Genomic DNA, 23,097 nt, shown 5'->3' with positions numbered 1-23,097 from the left:
TAATCCACGACATTAAGTGTCACTATACAATATTAAGAATAATTGCTTCACTTGACTGAAGCATTCGTTACATTTTCCATTCACGGGGTGTTTTTTTAAGGGACAGAAAGCAAATGTTTAGTAGAAAATTTACAGCCTTATATCTAGTGGGATTTATTCATACTACAAACCATTTATGCAAAACAGATGCCTGAGGCACAGTGCCTCCGTGCACCTGTGGATTTGATGGTTATATTTCTTTTTCCCCACTCCTCCAGTTCTTGCAGACAACCTGAAATCCAACCCTGGAATTAAGTGGCAGTATTTCAGTTCGGAAGAAGGAATTTTCACTGTTTTCCCAGCACACAAGTTCCGGTGTAAGGGCAGCTATGAGCATCGCAGTAGGTACGTTGACTTGTTTGCCAAAGTTTTAATTACTGCTTAAGAGTAATCTGTATAAAATATAGACTCCTCATTCATCCACACAGCTTTGCCTCCAAACTGTGGTTTTAGAAACTTATCCTGAAATGATTTCACTATTTAACATAGATGGGTGTGGAAATGCTCAGGAAGGCAAATGATGAAGCCCAGAGCATTTTCAGAAGTATCTAACAAGCCAAGTAAAACAAGGTATTTACTAAGAAATAAAAATAGTGAAGCACTTTAAACTGTTTTGCCCTTCAGACACCTTTGTTGAGAGACAAGTGGTAATACTTTCTCTAAAGACCAGCGCTAGAAGACTTCACAGCATATCTCAGAGTAGAGCTTGTGATTCAGTTTTCCTCTCTATGATAATGTGCTTGGCCATCCTTTTGACGTTTACATGTCTGCTACTAGAAGTCTGAAGGTTGTCCAGAAAACACTGGATTGAGGATCGTTAACTTGCCGTTTTTCTCAGGAAATAACTTGAGATGTTACCACTTAGCCAGAAGGGCGGTAATGGTGAGGTAATTTGTATGACAAGACTCATCAGTTTACAGAACCCCTTAGGCAAAGATCCTTTCCTTCCGAATCCTCACAGTTTCTCTTTTGCACTGTTAGATGTTTGGTGCTAGAACTTCCCGAACTAATGCAAGATGCCTGGTTTACTTTTTTTTGAGTGTAAATTAACTGCCATCTTTATTTTTATTCTTTCCATCTTTATTTTAAATTATATCTATTCGCTAAACTTACTGTGATAATCACTTCGTGATGCATATAAGTCAAACCAGGGTGCTGCTGTATACCTTAAAGGTACACAGTGCTGTGTGTCAATTACATCTCAGTATTAGAAGCAAAAAGTAAATTATACCTAAAATTGTCCCCAGGGAAAATACTCCCTCTGTGCTTCTCCTAGAAGGACATTTGTATCATTTGTATGGTTTCTTCCATTCCTTCCCTAGACAGCATGATGAAGAATTGAGCATCTTGGAGACTGTACCAGAGTCCATGACCTTGGATTCTAGGCCGGCTCATCTCTCAGGAGAGGCCAAAGACACTTTGAACCATCCAATTCTCATTTTCTTCTAAGAAGATAGGTTAGATGGCATTCTGCTTTAGCACCTTGTCACAAATTAACATTCACCTTCACTCAGAAGGTTTCACAAATCTCTCCCCTTAAATAGGCATTAATCAGTCCTGAAGCCTCTGTTCCCTTGGCCAAGTAATCTGAGTTTCTCTCCTCATAGATTGCTGTACCCATCTCTTTACCTATCCTCTGAGGCTTTTGCAGAGTGTGGAGTGGGTTTGCAGCGCATTCCAGAAAGGACCCAATCTCACTGTGAGGACCTCCTCCCCGATTGTACATAGAATGCTGCTATTTATGTCTCCCATTAAAGCAGTTTTTAACAATTTACTGTGACAGCATGCAGACATATTCTGCTTTTTGTTTATGTGAGTTGAATTGGAAAAGAGGAGGTATGTCATTTTTTTAAAAAAAAGAATCTGCTCCCCTAGCTTGGAGGACCTAAAAGTTCAGTATTTGACATGGTTGTCAATGGTGGGATAGACAGATTTCCTTATTTTCTGCTGTTTTCTTCGTTTCTGCAGCCACCAATTTTGGATTCTCTTTATTCTATTTCCTTACTTGGCTGAATGGTATTCACTAGTGAAAATATAGTAGAACTCAGTATTAATGTAGGACTTTTGGCTTGAGAACAATTAGTGTAAACTTGGCCCGATTTTGAGTTTTTTGGTGCTTTGCCTGTATTTCTTAATTTGTGCCCAGGCTTTTGTGACTCAACTGGCATCTAACATTTCATGGAAAAATCTAGTGTTTTAAGGGTGTCCATAAAGGAGAGAATTCTCTTGAGGCTGATTTGCTCTCTTAAGCTCCCTCTAATTTGTTCCAGCTTTAAAACTGTGAATAGAGACCTCATTAAACCTCTTCTCACAAACCTGCCTGCACTGCACACTCACAGAAGGCTGCTTTGATGGGAGGTTTTTCTCCTTTGGAGTTCCCCTATCCACCCCCACCCGCTCTTCTTAGTGTTGGCAAACAAAAACCTGGCAAGAAAAGTGGCTATCACAGGCTTGGACAAATCTGATGGCACGGTTTTAGATCTCTGATAAGGGGCCTTTTGGTGGCTGACCTGTGTAAACGGCCACAGTACAGAAAGGAAAGGGCCCTCCTAGCAGTGGCTTTTGTCTGGAGAGAGAGAAACCAAACCTGCTATTCAGAGCTGCTCAGCATGCTCACAAATGATAGGCGTCCTCGGTTTTAGCCAAACCCCACTCAAACTCTGCAGAGGACCCAGCACTGAAAAACAGTGAACTGTTTTCTCCCTGCTAGTATGTCTCTGCTGCCTGTTGGGCCACTCGGTCCATTTCCTGGGAGGGTGGACTTGCACACAGGCTGAAAAAGCCAGTCTTCCAAAGGCTTTGCTTCTTAAAATCTTCTCCCAGTTGCTCTAGTCTTTGGAAGACAGAAGTCACCAGTCCCTGTTGTGCAGACACCTACGATAGTCTCGAGATGTTTTCAAAGTACCAGGATAGTTTTCTCATTCCATGCTGGTCTCTCCGCCCTTGTGCCAGCCCCCCTGAAACACAGAGGCCAGCACGCCTACCCGTCTGTAGCACTCGCAGCTGTGTTAGGTCCAAGCCTTTCTCCTAAACCAGGAGTGACCCCTGAGAGCTTCTTGCCCTTCTAGACCTATCTACGTCTCTACCGTCCGGCCGCAGTCAAAGCAAGTAGTGGTGATCCTGGACCACGGGGCCTCAGTCACAGACACGCAGCTTCAGATCGCCAAGGATGCCGCTCAAGTCATCCTCAGCGCCATCGATGAACACGACAAGGTATCGATGACCCCAATGACTCCCTCTACCCTTCCCACTAGCATTGGGTCTTTCTTGAATACCCCTTTAAAAACACTTTATGTTTTATGGTATGTATTTTTCAGTCCACCTCTAGAAATGACTTTGAGAAAAACAGAGTGGTTTACTTTTTATTCTTGGATCTGAGGAAGTAGCTGCTGATACTAGTTCCAGATCTCTTTTTAAAACCACTCCCACCAAACTGGGCTTCCCTGATAGCTCAGTTGATAAACAATCCACCTGCAATGCAGGAGACCCCAGTTCGATTCCTGGGTTGGGAAGATCTGCTGGAGAAGGGATAGACTACCCACTCCCGTATTCTGGCCTGGAGAATTCCATGGACAGTATAGTCCATGGGGTCCCAGAGTCAGACACGACTAAGCAACTTTTACTTTCACTTTCAGTTCAGTTCCACCAAACTGAGTCTTGCACTTCCTTAATGGCTTCTGTTAAGACCGCTAATTAGCTATAACTTTCACACTGCTATTTATACTAAGGAGGAACAAGGTGAAGGCTTGGACACTAGTTGGTGGCCAGACTTTGTCTCAAGATTGATAGGAGGGGAGGGATAAAAGGCAATGGCACCCCACTCCAGTACTCTTGCCTGGAAAATCCCATGGACGGAGGAGCCTGGTGGGCTGCAGTCCATGGGGTCGCTAGGAGTCGGACACGACTGAGCGACTTCACTTTGACTTTTCACTTTCATGCATTGGAGGAGGAAATGGCAACCCACTCCAGTGTTCTTGTCTGGAGAATACCATGGACAGAGGAGCCTGGTGGGCTGCTGTCTATGGGGTCGCACAGAGTCTGACACGACTGAAGCGACTTAGCAGCAGCAGCAGCAGAGGTTTATTAATCTTTAGGACACCTTCGGGATAGGTGTGTTCCCAGCTAATGATAATCTATCGCCTGTAGACATTTGACTTTTCCATCCCCTAAGGTTTTGCTCACTGATCTAATTGTTTAAAACACACACCCAGGACTTACCTGGCAGTCCAGTGGTTAAAACTTTGCCTTCCAGTGCAGGGGGTGCAGCTTCAATCTCGGGTTGGGGAGCCAAGATTCCACATGCCTCAGGGCCCCCCAAAAAAACAAAACAGAAGCATTATTGTAAAAAATTATTGAATTACAATTTAGAAATCGTCCACATTAAAAAAAAAATTTTAACACACAGACACACGTACCTTTTACTGTTACCCTCACCCCACCTCCAGTTGGAAAATGATGATCATTAGTACTGGTCAAGATTTTTTCTCTGTGTCAAATATTGTTTTTAATGTTCTAGATGAACACCATACTCCTGACTTCATCTTGGAACAAAAACAAAACTCTAGGGTCTGAGTGTCTGTCCCTTACCAATCTTTAACTGTTCTTCAAATACCATAGATTGATGCCTCTGGGCTTTTATTTAAACTCTTCCAAACTGTCCTGTAGGACAGTTGTGGGCTTGCGGGCTCTTGTGGGCTCTTCTGAAATGTAAAATGCTTTTCCTTGGCAGAATAACAAGTTTTTGTTTGCCTGTGCGTGTGTGTTTTCCCCTCCAGATTTCCGTGTTGACGGTGGCAGACACCGTCAGGACGTGCTCCCTTGACCAGTGCTATAAGACGTTCCTGTCTCCAGCCACCAGTGAGACAAAAAGGAAGATGTCCACCTTCGTCAGCAGTGTCAAGTCCTTGGACAGCCCCACCCAGCACGCGGTGGGATTTCAAAAGGCATTTCAGCTGATTCGAAGCACAAACAATAGCACCAAATTTCAAGCAAGTAAGTGCCTTTCTCTTATGGCGTGGAACTCATAAACTAGATAAATGATGGCGATGGAAATAGATTGTTAACTGATCACACAACTATGTCCAGAGGGGTTTTTTCCTAAACTGACGGGATAACAATTTCTTGTGTTGTCATATTATCATCTAATAGTAGGAACTTACTAGATTTTCTCATCTTTTCCAATCAAAGGTACTCTGCATGATTTCTTTACTCCCTGAGCCTCTTCTTGCTGCCCTTTTATTAGGAACATATCCTTGTTTATTTCCCCGGAGAATATCCACGTCCTTTTTAATGCTAATTGTCCACCCCGCCTAGTCACTGACTTACAGTCTGCTTGTGCGCATGTGTGCAGAAACAGGGCAGCCTGAATTCTTGCCTTGATCCTTCCTTCCTCTAACCAACTGTCATTTAGATGAGCACAGCCCTTCAAATGTACAAAGGCACTCTAATTTAATTTTCATGTATGAAAGAAAATCTGGAATTAGGATGCAAGCTAAAGTAAAGGAAAGGACCTGTGGAGGATTCATTTTGATGTTTGGCAAAACTGATACAATTATGTAAAGTTTAAAAATAAAATAAAATTTAAAAAAAAAATAAAGGAAAGGAAAGGATATTTGAATTCCAAGACCCATGCTTTGAAACTACTGAAGGAATCTATGTCATTTTCTCTTTTATATTTGATAATCTGTTTGTTGTTTTTTTGTTTGTTTGTTTTTTAATGAATGTACCCTATTGAGATAAATTTAATGAATATATTTTCAAGTCCTTCAGTGTGTCTGCATTAAAACTAAGACAGCATTGATAAATGCCCAGCATAATGCTGGCACATGATGGGCCCCTGAAAGAAGCTACAGTAATTATTACAGGTAATGATGGTAGATAGTGTCTCATTTTTATGTTTCTCTATATTGTTATCTCACAGCTTCCATGGGACAGGAGTCCATCCGTTGCTTCTCTGTTTAGGATTATACAAGGCTGCAGTCTAGGTATCAGCCAGGTCTGTGGTTGCATCTGAGTTTCAGAGTCCTCTTCCAAACTCAACCATTGGCAGAGTTTATTTCCTTCCAATTGTAAAACTCATGTCTACTTGCTTCCTCAAGGTCAGGAGGAGAGCATCTTTCCTTCCAGCTGCTGATGTCAGGGAAGGCTTGGACCCTCTTTTAAAGGTTTTGTCTGATCTTATCAGGCTCACTCTTCTGCTTTAAATAAACTACTCTCCCTCATGATTAACTTATTAACACCTTAACTACATCTGCAGAATCCCTCCATCTTTGCCATATATGTAGCACGATCACAGGAATAATATCCCGTCACCTTTGCCATATTCTGTTGGTCAGAAGCAAATTACTGGTCATACTCATACTCAAGAGGAGGGGATCATAAAAGAGCGTGGGTCTTCAGGGTCATCTTAGAATTTTGCCTACCAACCTTGGCAAGCACCAGCTATCCATAACCAATATTACAGGATGCCTGAGTGCAACGTTGACCCTAGTTCAATGAAGCCAAAGGATAAGGTTGGCCTCTTCAGCAGTCAAGACAGATTGGCTAGTTGGCCAATGCCATTCATCTGTGGGTGCCCTTTACCAGCTGTCATCTGCCTGTCAGCATTCCTCATCAGACGTGCTCTTTTTACTTGATTGTTCAGTTCTCAAACCATCTTTAGAGATGAAATCCAATTTTGGTGATGCCACTGTTTAAGTAATAGCGAAAAATGTTAGACTGGCAGCAGCCAGGCAGTGAGGTGTCAAGGGAGCTCGAGGTAAGGTTTGGGGCTTGTTTGGGGAGCGCAGACAGCTAGAGAGAGTATCCTCGATCAAGAAGGCAGCTGCTCTTCTGTTCAGCCTTGCAGGAGTGCCTGTCCAGTGTTGCCAGATCTTTTTCTGTTTTAAGAGAAGCCAGAAATCTGGATTTTTATGTGAAACCCCTTGATTTTCAAATGTTGTCATTTGTTCCAGCTTTAAAACTGTGAATAGAGACTTCATTAAACCTCTTCTTATAAACCTTCCTGCACTGTATGTTAGCAGAGAGCTGCTTTGGCAGGAAACATTTCTCCTTTGGGTTTTGGGGGATTTTCCTAATGTTGGTGAGCAAAAACATGGCAAGAAGAGTCACTGATTAGGACACATTTTGATGGTACTATTTTTTAAATGTGAAAAGGGTCTTTTTCTAGGCCAAGTAAGATGTTCCTAAAGTTTATCTCACAGGCTTCCATTTTACAGTGTGTACTGGTAGTTCAAAGAAAGAAAAACCCAGATTAGGTTGCATAATGAAACACGTAGGAATTAGTATTGCCTGGTTTATTAAGGAGAGATTGAGGTACTTTCAAGCAATGTTACATAGTAGTTAAGCATATGGATTTTGAATTTCAACCAATGTGTGCTCAAATTCCTCCTCTGAAATGTTTTGAAACTTGTGTAAATTACTTGATTTCTCCAGGTCTGGTTTCCTCCATCTGCAAACTGAGGGTGACAATAAGATCCAGGATCTCATCATAAATATTAAGTACATACTAGCTGTGATTATAATGATATTCAGTTTCCTTTAAGACTTATTGCTCTGGCTAAAGTAGTGCAGATACTCTAGACATCCCAATTTGACCCCTAGCCCAGACACTCAAGGACCATTAGTCACCTTGGCTATAGCATTGTAAGGGGTCTACATACTCCTCTTATGAATTTATACTGTACATCATAACTTGTATTCACTCCACAGGCAAGTATTTATTATCTACTCTACTGTATACCTGGCACTTTTTGAAGACCATTTGGTAGGATTTTCTCAATGAGTAAGACCTACCTTATAAGGTTATTGGAAGGATTAGTCTGTGCATGAAAACCAAGTATCTGCCCCATGTTGATAGCCATATGAACAAGAGCCGCATGGCCAAGTCATGGTGGCTTTGTGCTAATCTGCTTTGTACTAATAAGAAAAACTAAAACTTTTATTCAGTGCTGGCTCTTTTTCAGTCCTGTGGTGGATCTGTAACAGATACCATCAACACATTTGGGTTTTTTTCCCTAGGTTTGTTTTGGGGATAACCGGTTGAGGGGTCATTTTGTAGGAATTTTGTAGGTCATTTTGAAGGAATACGACAGTTAGGAGTTGGGATCTAATGGCATGGGCAAAGTCCAAATCTGGGTTGTTCTTCACACTTTGATATTGATCCCAAGGAATGCTGGTGGCTTTCATAGGGACTTCTCACAGGGAGAGGATTACGTTTTCTTCCAAGTACATGCTATATCTTTGCTCTGCCCCAATTGTCTATAATGACTCATCCCTAACATTACTAATCACAAGGCTTAATGTTCCCATGAGTGATTAGAGTGGGGATATCCTAGTAAGTAGAAAAATAAATCAGAGCAAATTTGGCAGATCTGATATTTAAAAATAGAAAAGTAACTCAGTTTTGCCTAAGAATGGGGCAAGAACAGAGTCAGGGGCTGGGCAGAGATAGAGAAAATGCTTACAGAACATGTATCTTATTGTTGGGATGGAAAGAAAATAACACTCGGCAGCTAAAGGGGCTGCAGGCTGCAGGCCTCTGGCTTTCTAGTCACGGGCCTTTGCCTAAGACCAGCTGTCAGTGACAGTGTGTTTTATCCAGAATCATAAAGCCAAGTAAGAAAACCCAAGGGTTCACTTTAGGTCAGTCTTAAAAGTGTCCAGGAATTTCTCACATGTGTTGGTTTGTCTCATACTTTAGATCATACTTTATTTTATGATATATCTGTATCCCACCTACTAGGGTCAAATAGTATTTTTTTCCCAGTCTGAAACTTAAGTGAGCTGTTTTGCATTTAAAAAAAAAAAAAATGTATAGGACTGTGTTTACAACATTGAAAAAAGACTGACATCTAAGTTAAGACCAGGATATTCCCTAATGATTTTACATCAGGTTTCATACCCTAATTTTAAATATGTAATTTAAATTTGCAGTTAATATTTATTAAGAATCGTTCAATCATCAAAATTAGCTTTGAAGCTTGCTTATATATTAAGTCTTAAGTTCAGCTCAGTCACTTAGTCATGTCCAACTCTTTGCAACCCCATGGATTGCAGCATGTCAGGCTTCCCTGTCCATCACAGACTCCTGGAGCCTCCTCAAACTCATGTCCATTGCATTGGTGATGATGCCATCCAACCATCTCTTCCTCTGTCATCCCCTTCTCCTCCCACCTTCAATCTTTCCCAGCATCAGGGTCTTTTCCAATGAGTTGGTTCATTGCATCAGGTGGCCAAAGTATTGGAGCTTCGATTCAGCGTCAGTCCTTCCAATGAATATTCAGGACTGATTTCCTTTAGGAAGGACTGGTTGGATCTCCTTATGGTCCAAGGGACTCTTAAGAATCTTCTTCAACACCACATTTCAAAAGCATCAAGTTCTTATTATTCAATTCTACATAATAAAGAGTCTAAAATGGAAGTTTTCAAACGGAAGAAAATTCAGTCATTGTATTCTCATCATTGTTAGGATAATTTTTTTTAATAATCTGTTCTGGATGATAAATTACCCAACACGCAGTGGCTTAAGACAATAAACATTTATTATCTCAGTGTTTATAGGTAAGGAATCTGGGCACAGCATGGTTGGGTGCCTCTGCCCAAAGGTATCTTATGAGGTTGTGGTCAAACTGGTGGCCAGAGAGGCTGTCATCTCAGAGTTCAACTTGGGAAAGATCTGCTGCTAAGTTCACTCACATGGTTGCTGGAGGATTCAATTCTGAGGGCCTCAGTTCCTTGCCTCTCATAGGCTAGCTCACAACATTCTGTCTGGCTTACCCAAGAGAGAGCACACAGGTGGAAGCCATGGTCTTTCTGTAACCTAATCCATCTCTTGACACCCCATGACCTCTGCTGCATTCTTTTTTTTTTTTTTTGCTGCATTCTGTCATTAAATCCAGTCTACTCTCATAGACAGACCACACAGCCATGTGAATATCAGGAAGTGGGATCATTGAGGGACCAACCTGGAGGCTGCCTCCCCCAGTAGCTAGAAAGCAATCTCAGATGAATGACAACCATAAAAAGCTAAAGAAACAAGCATATAGCCTATCAATCATTATTTCTCAATTAAAAGAACATCTGTGTAAGTAATCTTAAAAATAGATACTGAATCAGAGAATCTCAGGTTAAAAAGACAGTATAAAATCCAGCTGGCTTACTGCCCTCCTTCCGTTAAAGCTGTCATTCAGCCCTTGCATCTTTAGTGATAGGAAATGTACCGCTTTAATTTTTGAGGAAATCCTCCTGAAAGAAGTTTTCACTGTGAGCTACAATGAGTTCTCAGTCATTAGCCCTAGCTGGAGAGTCATTTTACTCTAGAGTCTAGGTGCTTCTTCATGCCAATACAAGGGTTTTCTTTTTTGTTCTGTGTTAAAGTTTCTTTCTTTTATTTTCTATTCACCATCATACTTTTGCTTTCACTCTAAAATTAACCAGTTAGCCCTCATAGCAACCCTATGAAGTAAATACGGTCATTATCCTCATTTTGTTTTAGATAAGGAAATTTTGGCGTAGAAAGCTTAGGTAATCTACCCAGATACTACAGGCAACTTGGCTCCTATGTCCACGTTGGTTTTTTTTTTTCCACTGCTTTTCTACACTGATGAATTTCAAAACAGAAATGTTTTTTTGGAACTGCTTAGCATAGAGACAGATAACCTTGCAAATCTCAGTAGTCTCTGGAAGAACCATCATTTTAAAGCCTAGTTCCCCCAAAATGTATATTCCTAGTGAAGATCCTGGGTCACTGGGGAAAGAGTAAATCAGGTTCTGAATGCTGTATTTCAGAAGGCAGAAGAGACATCCATTTGGGATGGCTGAATAACCATGACCGTGGATGCCTGGAGGAACTTGCCTTCTTTGATCTAGTAAACTCATTAGGAGCATCTCTTTACCTGACACTGGCTAAATGAGGCCTCATGGCCCAGTACAGGCCAGCAGAAGCAGGGAGATGAAAGTTCAGCATCAGACAGGCAGGAGTAAGAAGAGTGGGCCCGGCAGGTCCTTGAGGCAGGAAAGTCCAATGGAAGAGAAACTCTTTAGCCAGCCTCTGATGTAACATTCAGTTTGTATGCGTTTGTTTAGATACAGACATGGTCATCATTTACCTGTCCGCTGGCATTACATCAAAGGACTCTTCAGAAGAAGATAAAAAGGCGACTCTCCGTGTCATCAATGAAGAAAATAGCTTTCTAAACAACTCTGTAATGATTCTCACCTACGCCCTCATGAACGGTAGGTAGTGTTTCGAGATCCTTTTCTTTCAGATAAAATGTTCTCTCTAAGTACATGCTGCTTTCAAAAAATAAGAAAGAACCATCACAGGGTGCTTTGATGAGGGTATAAGGAACAGATTCCTTCCCAAACCCAGCTTTCTCCCCCTTATATGGATACTCAGGGCATGTGTCAGGATGTCGCTGTCTCTTCATCTCTTTGTCCAGTCAGCTCTTCATTTCTAAAACTTCTGCAGTTACATGGTCTTACACAGGCATCTGTGCAGCTCCATTTTTTTGGGGGGGGGGGGGTTTCTCCTTATATACTTGGATTTTGATACTGTATGAAGCTTATGAACTTACCTCATTGATTTAAGATCAGGAATCCCAAGTACTAACCTAGATTATTCTGTAAAACCAGGACTGTGAATATTACATTTACCTGCAGAATCACCGACTGTGCCGCTTTCTCCCTATCCCCTTGCGTGTCGTGGCAATGAGATGTGTCTACTTGACAGAGTTCTTGTGAAAACTAACCCCAACGTAGAGTGAGCACCCAGAATGGTGCCAGGCACTTGCTAGGTGCTCATTAAAGTTGATTGTGTGGCTGTTACATCAGTCTGTGAGAAAGTTTACAAAACTGGCAAATCTGATAGAATACTCAATAGTTTCCCTTCAGCAATTTAACCATCCTCCAGTCTGACAACAGCCCAATTTTCTAGCTCCCTGCTGTGTCTTGTCCCCTCCACCCCCCCACCCCCATCTACGAATACACAGCTCTTCCTTTTCTTCTTTGGGCCCCTTGCTCTCAGTGTTCAAAGTGGCCCCATTCTCTTGTTCTTGAGAGAACACATCTTGATTTACAGTCCTCCTCACCTGTTGTCTCTTATCTCCCCTCTCCACTTCCAGATTTCTGTGCAGAACCAGCTGGCTTGAGGGGCACTGGTTCTTATATTTTAATGGGATAAGGATTACTTGTAGATTCATCTTTAAATGCAGACTCCCAGTCAGTGCCTACAGATTTGTGATCAGACCCTCCTAGATAAGTTCCAGGAATCTGTATTTAGGCCAGTGTGATTGTTTTCCAGATATTTTGTGGACTGCTTGCACATGGAAAAGCACGGGGGCTGACGTCTAGAGGTTTTCCGTTTCGGTCTGCATTTGCTAGCCGTGTGGCTTATGGCTGGTTACTTAATCTCTTGGGGGCCTCACTTTGATCGGTCAAATGAAAAGAGTAAAATCTCCATAGGGTTGCTCTGATAATAAATATGCAAGATATGGTGTGCTTATGAAGCACGCACCATATACAACATAGTGCGCTGAGGTCTTAGAGCTGTTTCATACATCTCTTGTCTTCAAGAAGCCCTTGACCCAGTGAGGAAGATAGACAAGGCAAATGAATTAAAGGCAATAGAACAGGTGTAAGGAAACATAAAAGGAAGTGATCATGCCTTTCCCATGCGTTTTGAAGGTCTGCTCAGGCAGATACTGAGCAGTTTTCTTGCATCCCCCATCTCTTTACTGGTCCTAGATCTTCCCATGGGAGTATCGTATGCCCTTGCTGTGCCCCTGATAATTCCACTTTTTGAAACTTCTGGTTACTTCCCATAACCACTCTCATCTTTTCTCTTTCTTCCCATAAGCTAGCCTGACACACCTCTCTGAAAAGTATCTCTGAACAGTACTCAAGAGGGTTGACACATACCCTTAATTCTGTCAGTTCAAATAGGGAAGCAGAATCACAGTGGAAATTGTGGTATATCAAATTAATTATCAGAATAAGAACATGAACTATTGATGAGAATGTAAATTGGTATAGCCATTGTAGAAAACAGTATGGAAGTTTCTTTAAAAACTAAAAATAGAGCTACCATATGATCTAGCAATCCCACTCCTAAACTTCTATCAGAGAAAAACAAAAGCTCAAATTGAAAAAAAAAAAAAAATACATGCACCCCAATGTTCATAGCAGTACTATTAATAATAGCAAAGACATGGGAACAACCTAATTGCCCATCAACAGATGATTGGTTTAAGATGTGCTAAATGTATGCAATGGAATATTACTCAGCCACGAAAAAGAATGAGCCATTGTCATTTATAGCAACATGATGAACCTGGACAATTAAGTCTGAAGTAAGTCAGATAAAGAAAGACAAATATATCACTTATATGTGGAATCTTAAAAAAATTAAAATAATACAAGTGAATCTATATATGAAACAGATTCACAGACATAGGAAACAAACCTACAGTTACCAAAGGGAAAAGATGTCAGGGAGGAATATATTAGGAGTATGGGATTAACAAATCCTAGTATACATAAAATAGATAAGCAACAAAGATTTACTGCGTAATGCAGGGAACCATATTCAATATCTCGTAATAACCTATATTGAAAAGTAATCTGAAAAAATATAAATGTATATAACTGAATCACTTTGCCGTACACCTGAAAACAACACAATACCTCAATTTAAAATAAGAGAATAAGAATGTACACAATTATGGGGGGAAACTGGAAGAGTAAAGATGCAAAGAGGAATTGACAACTCAAAGGTTATTAACCAGCTCTGATCTGGGTGAACAAGTTGAAGCCTGCAAGGATATCTGGGAGACTAGGACCACTGCAGACTGTGTAGGAAGTCTGGTGTGGAAGTCTGTTGTACAAGTCTGAGAAGTTGTTGTCTTTGTGGCTGCTCTCTCTGTGAATTCTCAGTGAAACATCTGGAGTGAGCCTGCCCTTGGTTGGGTTGCCTTTGGTGAGTAAGCCAGCAGTTGGGAAAGGGAACTGAACACAAATCAGAAGAGTGGAATGAACTGGAACTCTCAAGTCCCTCTGTGTCTGTCTCTTAACATCTCTCGCTTCACCTCTCAAGTTACAGCACTTCATTTTTGGCCACGTTTAACCTGGAAGCATAGAAGAAAGGGGATTCTGGGAAATGTAGTTTCCAACACGACCACATTGTTGATAGAATAATCCAGTCTGCCACCCTACTTACTCTGCTGCCACCCCTGCATAATGCTTCATAATGAAGTGACATAAAATAACCCAATCCTTGGTATCTTGTGCTGTGCTCTTTGTCTGGTAGATTTTCCTGTTTGTTACTTTTCTTGTACATTTTGAAAGAGTCATGCAGTACATGACAAAGAAAGGAAATGTTTTTATCGCCTCAAATTGTCTCCTTTTATCATTCACTCCTGTAAGCTTCTCAAGGGTGTAAGATCATGGATCAATCACATCTTATGTGTTGTCTTTTACTCTGAAGTATACCACTCACCTCCCATTTCAATTCTGTGTCAAGCAAAGGCAACAATAATCTGATTCTGATTCTCCTTTAGCATTGTCTGAGTGGAGCAAAATCCAAATTATTTATGTACAATGTGTTAAGAAAGAAATTATACCCATTAGATCCTGCCATGATTTTAGAAATGGACTTCCAAAGCTAGAAGTATATATATTACCTATTTAAAAATGATAAAGTCACTGAAGGTAGGTGAACCATGAACTTTTAGATTTTTTAATGACTAAACAGTTTCAAGAACATGAGGCAAAAATCTTTTTAAAGCTCATTGGTAGAATTTCAGTAGTGACTGAAATAACTTGAATTTGTTTACAATGGTACCCATATGGGATCAGTTACTAATCCTTTTGACTGTGTTCCAACAATAGCAAACCAAAACTTTAAAAAAGGTTTATTAAATTTATTTTTGTGCTATAGATTACAGATGTAGAACAATACATCCCAGTATGCCTGAATCTTTTACAAAGATTTTAAAACTCTCTAAACATAAAAAATATATATTAAATAAATCAAATCCAGTATTATCCCTACAATATAAAGCATGAAAACATTTGTAATTAAAGTGAGTTTAAAGAAATGGGGTTTGGAGACATCACTAAATACAATCCATAATTCTTTCATTTAGTTGCATGAGACTTTGGCAAGTGTTTAATAGGCAAAGAGGTAAGAAATGAAATGGCAAACCTCAATCCTTTAAAACTCTTACAACTTCATCTACTAATTTAAATTAAATGCAGGCTTGTTAATCATTACTTTTGCTTTCAAATATTAAATGCAGAAAACTAATTTACATTTTATAATTAAACTTTCAAGGAAGAAATCCTTGCTGAATGGGGCTCCTCTGTTTAGTCATGTGTTTTTCATCATTGCCTTTTGAAGAATTCCTTTGGCCTCATTACTATTTGAGGAAAGATCATGCCTTCAGCTTTGTTCCTCTGCAGGAACTGGTATCTGTGTCCTGAGTCCAGATTGTCTCTGCAAAGATCCCTTTGGCACTGCAAGACCTCATTGAGACCCTTATTAGATCTAAATGACAAGGCTATCCTATGGATATACACCAGTTTGTTTTACATTGTCTTCCCTTGGCTTTCTATTTCAGATGGGGTGACTGGCTTGAAAGAGCTGGCTTTTCTAAGAGATCTGGCCGAACAGAACTCAGGGAAGTATGGCGTGCTGGACCGGATAGCCTTGCCTGTGATTAAGGGCAGCATGATGGTGCTGAACCAGCTGAGTAACCTGGAGACCACAGTTGGCAGGTTCTATACCAACCTTCCCAACCGGATGATTGATGAAGCTGTCTTTAGCCTCCCCTTCTCTGATGAGATGGGAGATGGTGAGTTCGGAGAAAACTTCCTACTGAAGGAAAGCGAAAACAAGTGGACATGAGTCAAACAGCAACTTTTAAATGTTGTTCAGTATTTGCCATGTGAGCTTTAGGGCAAGTGTGGGTGTCCCTTTCTCTGGTCAAAGGATTGTGTAGCCTCCCCGCCACTGGCCCAGTGAGTACTATGTTCTAGAGCAGAAATCCGCAGCCTTATTTCTTCCTCATTGCTCTAGCCTCAGTCAACATACTGGGTCTTGGGATGGGAGGTGGGACGGAGGTATAAGAGGAAGGGAACTTATGTATACTTACGGCTGATTCATGTTGTTGTGTGGCAGAAACCAATACAATATTGCAAAGCAGTTATCCTCCAATTAAAAATAAACAATTAAAAAAAAACGTAATGGGTACATCTAGAAGCTTTGTGAGGATTCCCCCCAATCTAAAAGTGAATTTGGTACTAAACAGTAACTTTGCACAGCAACTGGTAAATAAGGCAGAAGTGCTTGGGATTCAGCATCAAAGGCAAGGCAACACAGTGTAGTCAAATAGATACAGGCCTGACGTGGAGAGGATTTCAAATCCTACCTACCACTTGTTATTTTTAGTAACGTATTTAATCTTGTTAACTCACATTTGGTTATCTGCAAAAACACGACATCTTTCACATAATAAGTCTTTGGGTTATTAACTTTATAAGATTTCAGTTCAGTTCAGTTGCTCAGTCGCCCATGAACCGCACGCAGCACGCTAGGCCTCCCTGTCCATCACCAACTCCCGGAGTCCACCCAAACCCATGTCCATCGAGTCGGTGATGCCATCCAACCATCTCATCCTCTGTCGTCCCCTTCTCCTCCTGCCCTCAATCTTTCCCAGCATCAGGGTCTTTTCAAATGAGTCAGCTCTTTGCATCAGGTGGACAAAGTATTGGAGTTTCAGCTTCAGCATCAGTCCTTCCAATGAACACCCAGGACTAATCTCCTTTAGGATGGACTGGTTGGATCTCCTTGCAATTACTAGGCAATTAGTATTGCCTAACAGCATCACCATATGAGATCTTGTTTTTAAGTTCCATTTGCTAGGAATTTTTACAATATTCAGAGAAAACTCACATATAAAAATGAATAAATCTTATAGAGGCTATGATTTATAGAAGTTCAGTAGATATGTTCTTTCTATAGGGAAGAAGCATGGTAGCTACTGCCACACCTCAATTTCTTTTTCCTTCCTAGTTCTGGCAGGGCCAACAGATGTGTATAGAATAGAAACTCATGCCTTTACATAAGGTTATTTCTTTTTATAGGGAAATGTCAGTCTTAAACGTGAATGACAATTTATGCATTTTACCAATGTGGCTGAATGCCAGTCATGTATTTTGTCAGGCAGGGATGGACACATATCTCACCCTCAAGAAGTATTTTAATCAGATAAGAGAAAAATAGATCAATGGAACATGACAATTCTGTGTGAAAGGAATTGAGACAGGTGTAGAGACTGAGTCCTGATCAAGCAGAGCGGATTATGTAGTCAAGTTCAGTTACCGTTAGTGGTATCAGGTAGAGTGGGACCCTTCCCAAAATATTCCATCCAGAAGCTACCATGTATGCTTTAAATTAAATTATATGCAAAGCTGATGCATTCCAAAGTTTAGTCCTTAAGGCCTGTTTTATGACTCCCAAGCAGTGGGTTTCAATTACTATTTATTGATCTGCTGCATTCCCCTACTAGAGTATATCATATTTATCTTTGTATTTTCAGTCCCTGGAATTACTGGGTGATACTTCCTCTAACTCCATGACAAGGGGACCCTGAGTCTAAAGAAACTCATGTTTAGATGGCTCTAATTCAAAATCTCCACAGATTCAAATATCAGTTACTAGACATATTTCTTTTAAAATATAAGTCTATGTACTTGTAGGGAGGGTGTATGGGTATTTCATTAAGTGTAGCAAGAGCTTAGCAGTCTTTATTTGCCACAATGGGATAAAGAGTCTTCTGTCCAAATTGATAATTGAAAAGTAAGACTGCCTTTCTTTTATCAAGCTTGCTCTCAGTATGTCCAGAGGAGAACAGAAATTTGAAGTGAGCATGTGGTCCCCGAGTATTTCTGTTGCACTTTACTGCTCTGTGAAAAAAGACTTTCTTCTTAGACTAAAGCCCAGGGGAATGTGGCATGCAGACTGTGACCTCTGTTTCCTGGCCCTCATAGCGATGCTCCCATCATTTATAACCCCTTTGCCCAGGGATACCTGAGCAAAAATCTCCAAAATGTATTTTTAAAAGCTTCTTAGATAACTATTATTTTTAAATGTTTTAAAACCAATAGATAGCATTCTGAAAATTGACTACTTAAAGAATGCTTTTGAATTTATAATAAATACCCATTGCATAGCTTTTCTTTTTTCTTGTCTTACTGAGATATAATTAACATACAACAGAGCATTTGTTTTAGGTATACAAAATGATGATTTGATATTTGTGTATATTGCAAAATACTGCAATAAGTTTACTGTATACCAACCACCTCACGTAGTTATAATTTACTTCTTGTGTTAAGAACTTTTAAGATCTACCCAAAGCAACTTTCAAATGTGCAATACTAATAACTATAACTATAGTCCCTATGGCTGTACATTATATACCCAGAACTTCCTTGTGTTACAGAAGTGTATCCACTTCTTCCTTCCAGGTGATACATTTAATTGGTCTTTGCAGTCACAACAACTCAATAATATTTTGAGTGGACATCAGACACTATTCTCTCTGTAGAAGTCTTTAAGGTGATTTAAATCCCTTTCCTAGGTGTTGATAAAAGAATGGCTTTCTGCCATGCTAGTAGGCGTGAACATGTCATCAAGCGTTGTAAGACATAAGAGCAAGATGGAGAGAAACTATCCATCTTTTTGTTCTAAATTTTATTTAGAACCATGTGTTGTTGTTCAGTCGCTAAGTTGTGTCCGACTCTTTGCAACCTCATTAGAACCATGGGATTGTAGAATTGTCAGGGTCCTAGAGATCACTTTGTCTCAGCTCCGCATAGAATGCACAAGGAGATGGATTCAGAGAGGTGGCACGTCTCAGCCAACTCAGTAGTAGAAATGAGAAGAAAGCCCAGTTGTTCTGCTGCTCCGGGCAATGCATTGACCACTGTTTATGCATTCTACTTCTGTAGGTCTTCCTCCCCTTGGCTTTTCTCTTTCCCTATGTATCCTATTGTATGGCCTGTGAGCTAAGAATGGTTTTTATGTTTTTAAAGATTCATTAGAAAAAAAAGAAAAAATATGCACCAGAGGTTAAATAGCTCACAAAACCTAAAATATCTACTACCTGACCATTTATGTAAACGTTTGCAAGCTCTTGGCCCAAGTGACTAGAAATACATTCCCTTAGAACTTTAATGTCTCCTTTAGCTGCTCAGAGTTCTAAGTGGCCAGATCATAAGATTCTGTACCTTTCTATGTTTTATTTTTCTCATTATCTTTCTGGTTTTTTATAGGATTCATTAATAAAATAGAATACCTTATAAGCTTTCCTTTATCCATAATCTCTTTCATTTAACATCCCCTAGAAATGAGTACGGTAAGCTTCCTTGGTGGCTCAGCAGTAAAGAATCCACCTGCAATGCAGGAGACATGGGAGACAGGTTCAATCCCTGGGTTGGGAAGGTCCCCTGGAGAAGGAAATGGCAATCCAGTCCAGTATTCTTGCCCAGAAGCTTCTATGGATAGAGGAGCTTGGTGGGCTACAGTTCATGGAATCACAACTGAGCCCAGCACAGCACAGAGATTGGTAAGGTTGTTACTGCTATGTCCTTTAAATGGACATGAAGATCAAGTTTCAAAGTTATGTCCAGTATCATATGTATGATATGTATAGGGCACAGTTGGGCTAGAGCCCAGAATGTTAGATTCTTTGTCCAGTGGTCTTGCAAAGTCAGTTGAATCATCCCCACTTTGGAAGTAGAATGATAAATATGTTGCTGATGTTTCGTATGGATCTGGAGTGTCGTATCCTTTTAGGTGAAAAAATAGTGGAAAAGGTACAAATTACCTCCATTTAAGGTAATGAAGATGTCTGAATTCCTAAAGAGTCTATTTCCCTCACACTCATAACTCCTTTATGCTGTCAGCAAAGGCAGTGCTTGGTTACTGTGGCAGACAGGAAACTTCAGAGCAAACTAAGATGCTGTTTGCCGCATTCACAGTGCCTGGAGCACAGCACCAGCCTTTGTTCAATGCCTTCTCTGACATGTTTTGATTTTTTATTTTGTTTTAACCCGCAGGTTTGATAATGACTGTAAGTAAACCCTGTTATTTTGGAAACCTCCTTCTGGGAATCGTAGGTGTGGACGTGAACCTGGCTTACATCCTTGAAGACGTGACGTATTACCAAGACTCCTTGGCTTCCTATACTTTCCTCATAGATGACAAAGGTAATCTACTAAAACTTACATAGCAAAGAACGGTTTCTTTACCATCCTGAAGAAAAGTCATCTGCAGAGATTCTGATACTAACAAAGTAGGAAAATGCTGGTATTTGTAGAAAAAGTGTGACTAGGACTACTTATTTGTCGTAGAGGACCATAACGATGGCAGAATGCATCTGAAGATCGTGCATTTGTTTCTATCTTGTGTTGAGGGGTAGGTGATAGTTACTTATAACCGTCAGGAAATTAGACTTGAGGATTGAATGAAACATAGAAGTGATCCTTTGGATCTTTCTTTGGTCTATATTGTTTTCTTAATACTTACTGACATTAAGGTTTATGTGATAGATTTTATGAAATGAAAACCAAATGGTCAGTACCTCCCAAATATTCTTGATTAGGGAGATGTTCAAGAATTTAAGACATCTTGCTATACTTCCAAAGTTTTATGCAAGAAAACATAAAACAAGTTCAGGTTTTATTGGACTGCTGAGTTACAGACTGAGCAGCTGAGTGTTGAGCAGCCCTCCCAGAATCCCCCACATTTCAAATCTACGATGAGCACTTTTATTAGAATCAGTTCTTCCTACAACATGTTTCCCATAGTGTGTGTGTGTGTGTTTTTTCTTATTACAGGGTATACCCTTATGCATCCATCTCTTACCAGGCCATATTTACTCTCAGAACCCCCCCTTCACACTGACATCATTCATTATGAAAATATCCCCAAATTTGAGTTGGTTCGGCAAAATATCCTAAGGTAAGGAAAAGGTGAGGGTCATAATATCTTGTTTTTTTCTCTGAGAATAGGATCCACTGAGGTCAAATATGAGTGTTTAGAATAAGAAATAAAGCAAGTATATAAATTATTTTAATGTTATCAAGAGTATGGTTTTTGATATAAGAATAGTAGCCAAAATTTTGTTTACTTTGTAAAGTAGGTAAGATCTCGTAGAACTGTTATTTGGGGGGAATGTCTTATAAATCAAATTCTTATGTTCACATTGCCTTTAGTTGTAAAATCAGATATATCTCATCTCATTTTTAAAGATACTCCAGTTATACCAAGTTGGAAATTGTTGGCAAAATAAGAGGTTAAGTTGAGGACCAGCTCTAGAGCATGCCAAAAAATAGCTTGGCAAAGCACTGTCCATTCCAAGTTGACAGCACAATCATATACAACATTTTCTCTTGAAATAAGGAACAGATTGGATTTTTTCCAACCATGATACATTATTTTGGCAGATGGTAACCTATAGAGAAACGGGTCTTTGTGCTCATTGGTTGTAAATTAATGACTGAGTGATTTGAGACAAGTTAGTCTCTGGAAAGAATTAGAATCAGGGGACAGGAGTAGAGAGGAAGGAATGTTTTCAGTACGGAGCTGACATAATGCTTTTACAAAATCAAAAATCTCATATTATCTCTTTCAAAAGTGATGAGCTTCGTTGCTTTTCAAAATCAGGAGGTGGTCAGTGACTCACAGCGTCTTCCCTGCCTTTAATTAAGTGCTTCATTTTATCTTTTGCCTGAAGTATTTCATTCTGTTTGCCAATGCAGCCTCCCTCTGGGCAGCCAGATTATCGCAGTCCCTGTGAACTCATCTCTGTCCTGGCACATAAACAAGCTGAGGGAAACTGGAAAGGAGGCCTACAATGTTAGCTATGCCTGGAAGATGGTGAGTGCAAGGAAGCCTCCTTTGCTTCGGGGAGGTGCAGGATGCAACATTCTTCCTCATGCAGAAATTCTAGGGAACTTCAGCCTGGTAATGTTACTAATCTGTTTTAAAATGATTGAAAAAAGAAGAGATTCCATAGAAATGTTATATTTTTTTCCTTTTTTGTTTATAAAACCATTAATTACTCATGAATAAATCAAACCATATTAAAAAAAAAAATAGATAGTGAACTCTGCCCTTTCCCCTCCCGAGTTTGACCTCCCATTTCCCAGAAGTAACCACTTTGATCAATTTCAGGAAACTTATTCTTCACACACAGGCATGTATCTCTATATGTGAAAACACATTCAATGGCTCTGTACTACATTACATAGATCAACCAAATTTCTTCTGAGTCGCACGAATACACATTTAGATTGTATCCAGTTGGAGCAAGGAGATCAAGCCAGTCCATCCTAAAGGAAATCAACCCTGAATATTCATTGGAAGGACTGATGCTGAAGTTCCAATACTTTGGACACCTGATATGAAGAGCCAACTCATTGGAAAAGACCCTGTTGCTGGGAAAGATTGAAAGCAAAAGAAGACGAGAGCAGTAGAGGATGAGATGGCTAGATAGCATCACTGACTCAATGGACATGAGTTTGAACAAACTCTAGGAGATAGTGAAGGGCAGGGAAGCCCGGTGTGCTACAGTCCATGGGGTCGCAAAGAGTCAGACATGACTGAGCAACTGAACAACAGCAACAGTTTGTTTTTATCATTTTCAACTTAGATTGTGGAAACTGGGCACTGAAAAGGAGATACAGAAGCATGAATGTCCTCCATTGATGCCAAGGAAAAGACAGATTTAGATTAGATTGTGTACTGCTCCCATGTCACAAGCAGATTGCTAGCCATACCTGTGCTACCCACATTCTTTCACTAGCCTCATTCAGACTCTTAAGCTTCAGCGGACTTCCCTTGTGGTATAGTGGTTAGGAATCCACCTTGCAACGCAGGGAACACGGATTCGATTCGTGGTTGGGAAACTTAGTTCCCACGTGCCACAGGGAAGATCCTGCATGCTGCAGGGTTAATTTTTCACATCAGAAAGAGTGAGCCAGACTCCAGAA

At 40.2% G+C, this 23,097-nt stretch overlaps 1 protein-coding gene across 1 annotated transcript in view; it reads left to right on the top strand.

Annotated features, from left to right (window-relative positions):
* CACHD1 (cache domain containing 1) overlaps window positions 1-23,097 on the top strand; it is a 234,605-nt gene that overhangs the window by 171,729 nt on the left and 39,779 nt on the right. Inside the window, exons 5-12 of the mRNA XM_061411718.1 lie at window positions 258-384; window positions 3,108-3,252; window positions 4,815-5,031; window positions 11,125-11,274; window positions 15,657-15,890; window positions 20,161-20,310; window positions 20,941-21,064; window positions 21,865-21,982. Of these exons, the coding sequence (XP_061267702.1) occupies window positions 258-384; window positions 3,108-3,252; window positions 4,815-5,031; window positions 11,125-11,274; window positions 15,657-15,890; window positions 20,161-20,310; window positions 20,941-21,064; window positions 21,865-21,982 (1,265 nt within the window). The remainder of the gene's footprint in view (window positions 1-257; window positions 385-3,107; window positions 3,253-4,814; window positions 5,032-11,124; window positions 11,275-15,656; window positions 15,891-20,160; window positions 20,311-20,940; window positions 21,065-21,864; window positions 21,983-23,097) is intronic.

The sequence above is a fragment of the Bos javanicus genome, chromosome 3 (genome assembly GCF_032452875.1).
Source record: "Bos javanicus breed banteng chromosome 3, ARS-OSU_banteng_1.0, whole genome shotgun sequence".
In the NCBI taxonomy this organism is placed as follows: Eukaryota; Metazoa; Chordata; class Mammalia; order Artiodactyla; family Bovidae; genus Bos; species Bos javanicus.
This window is presented reverse-complemented; position numbering and strand designations above follow the sequence as displayed.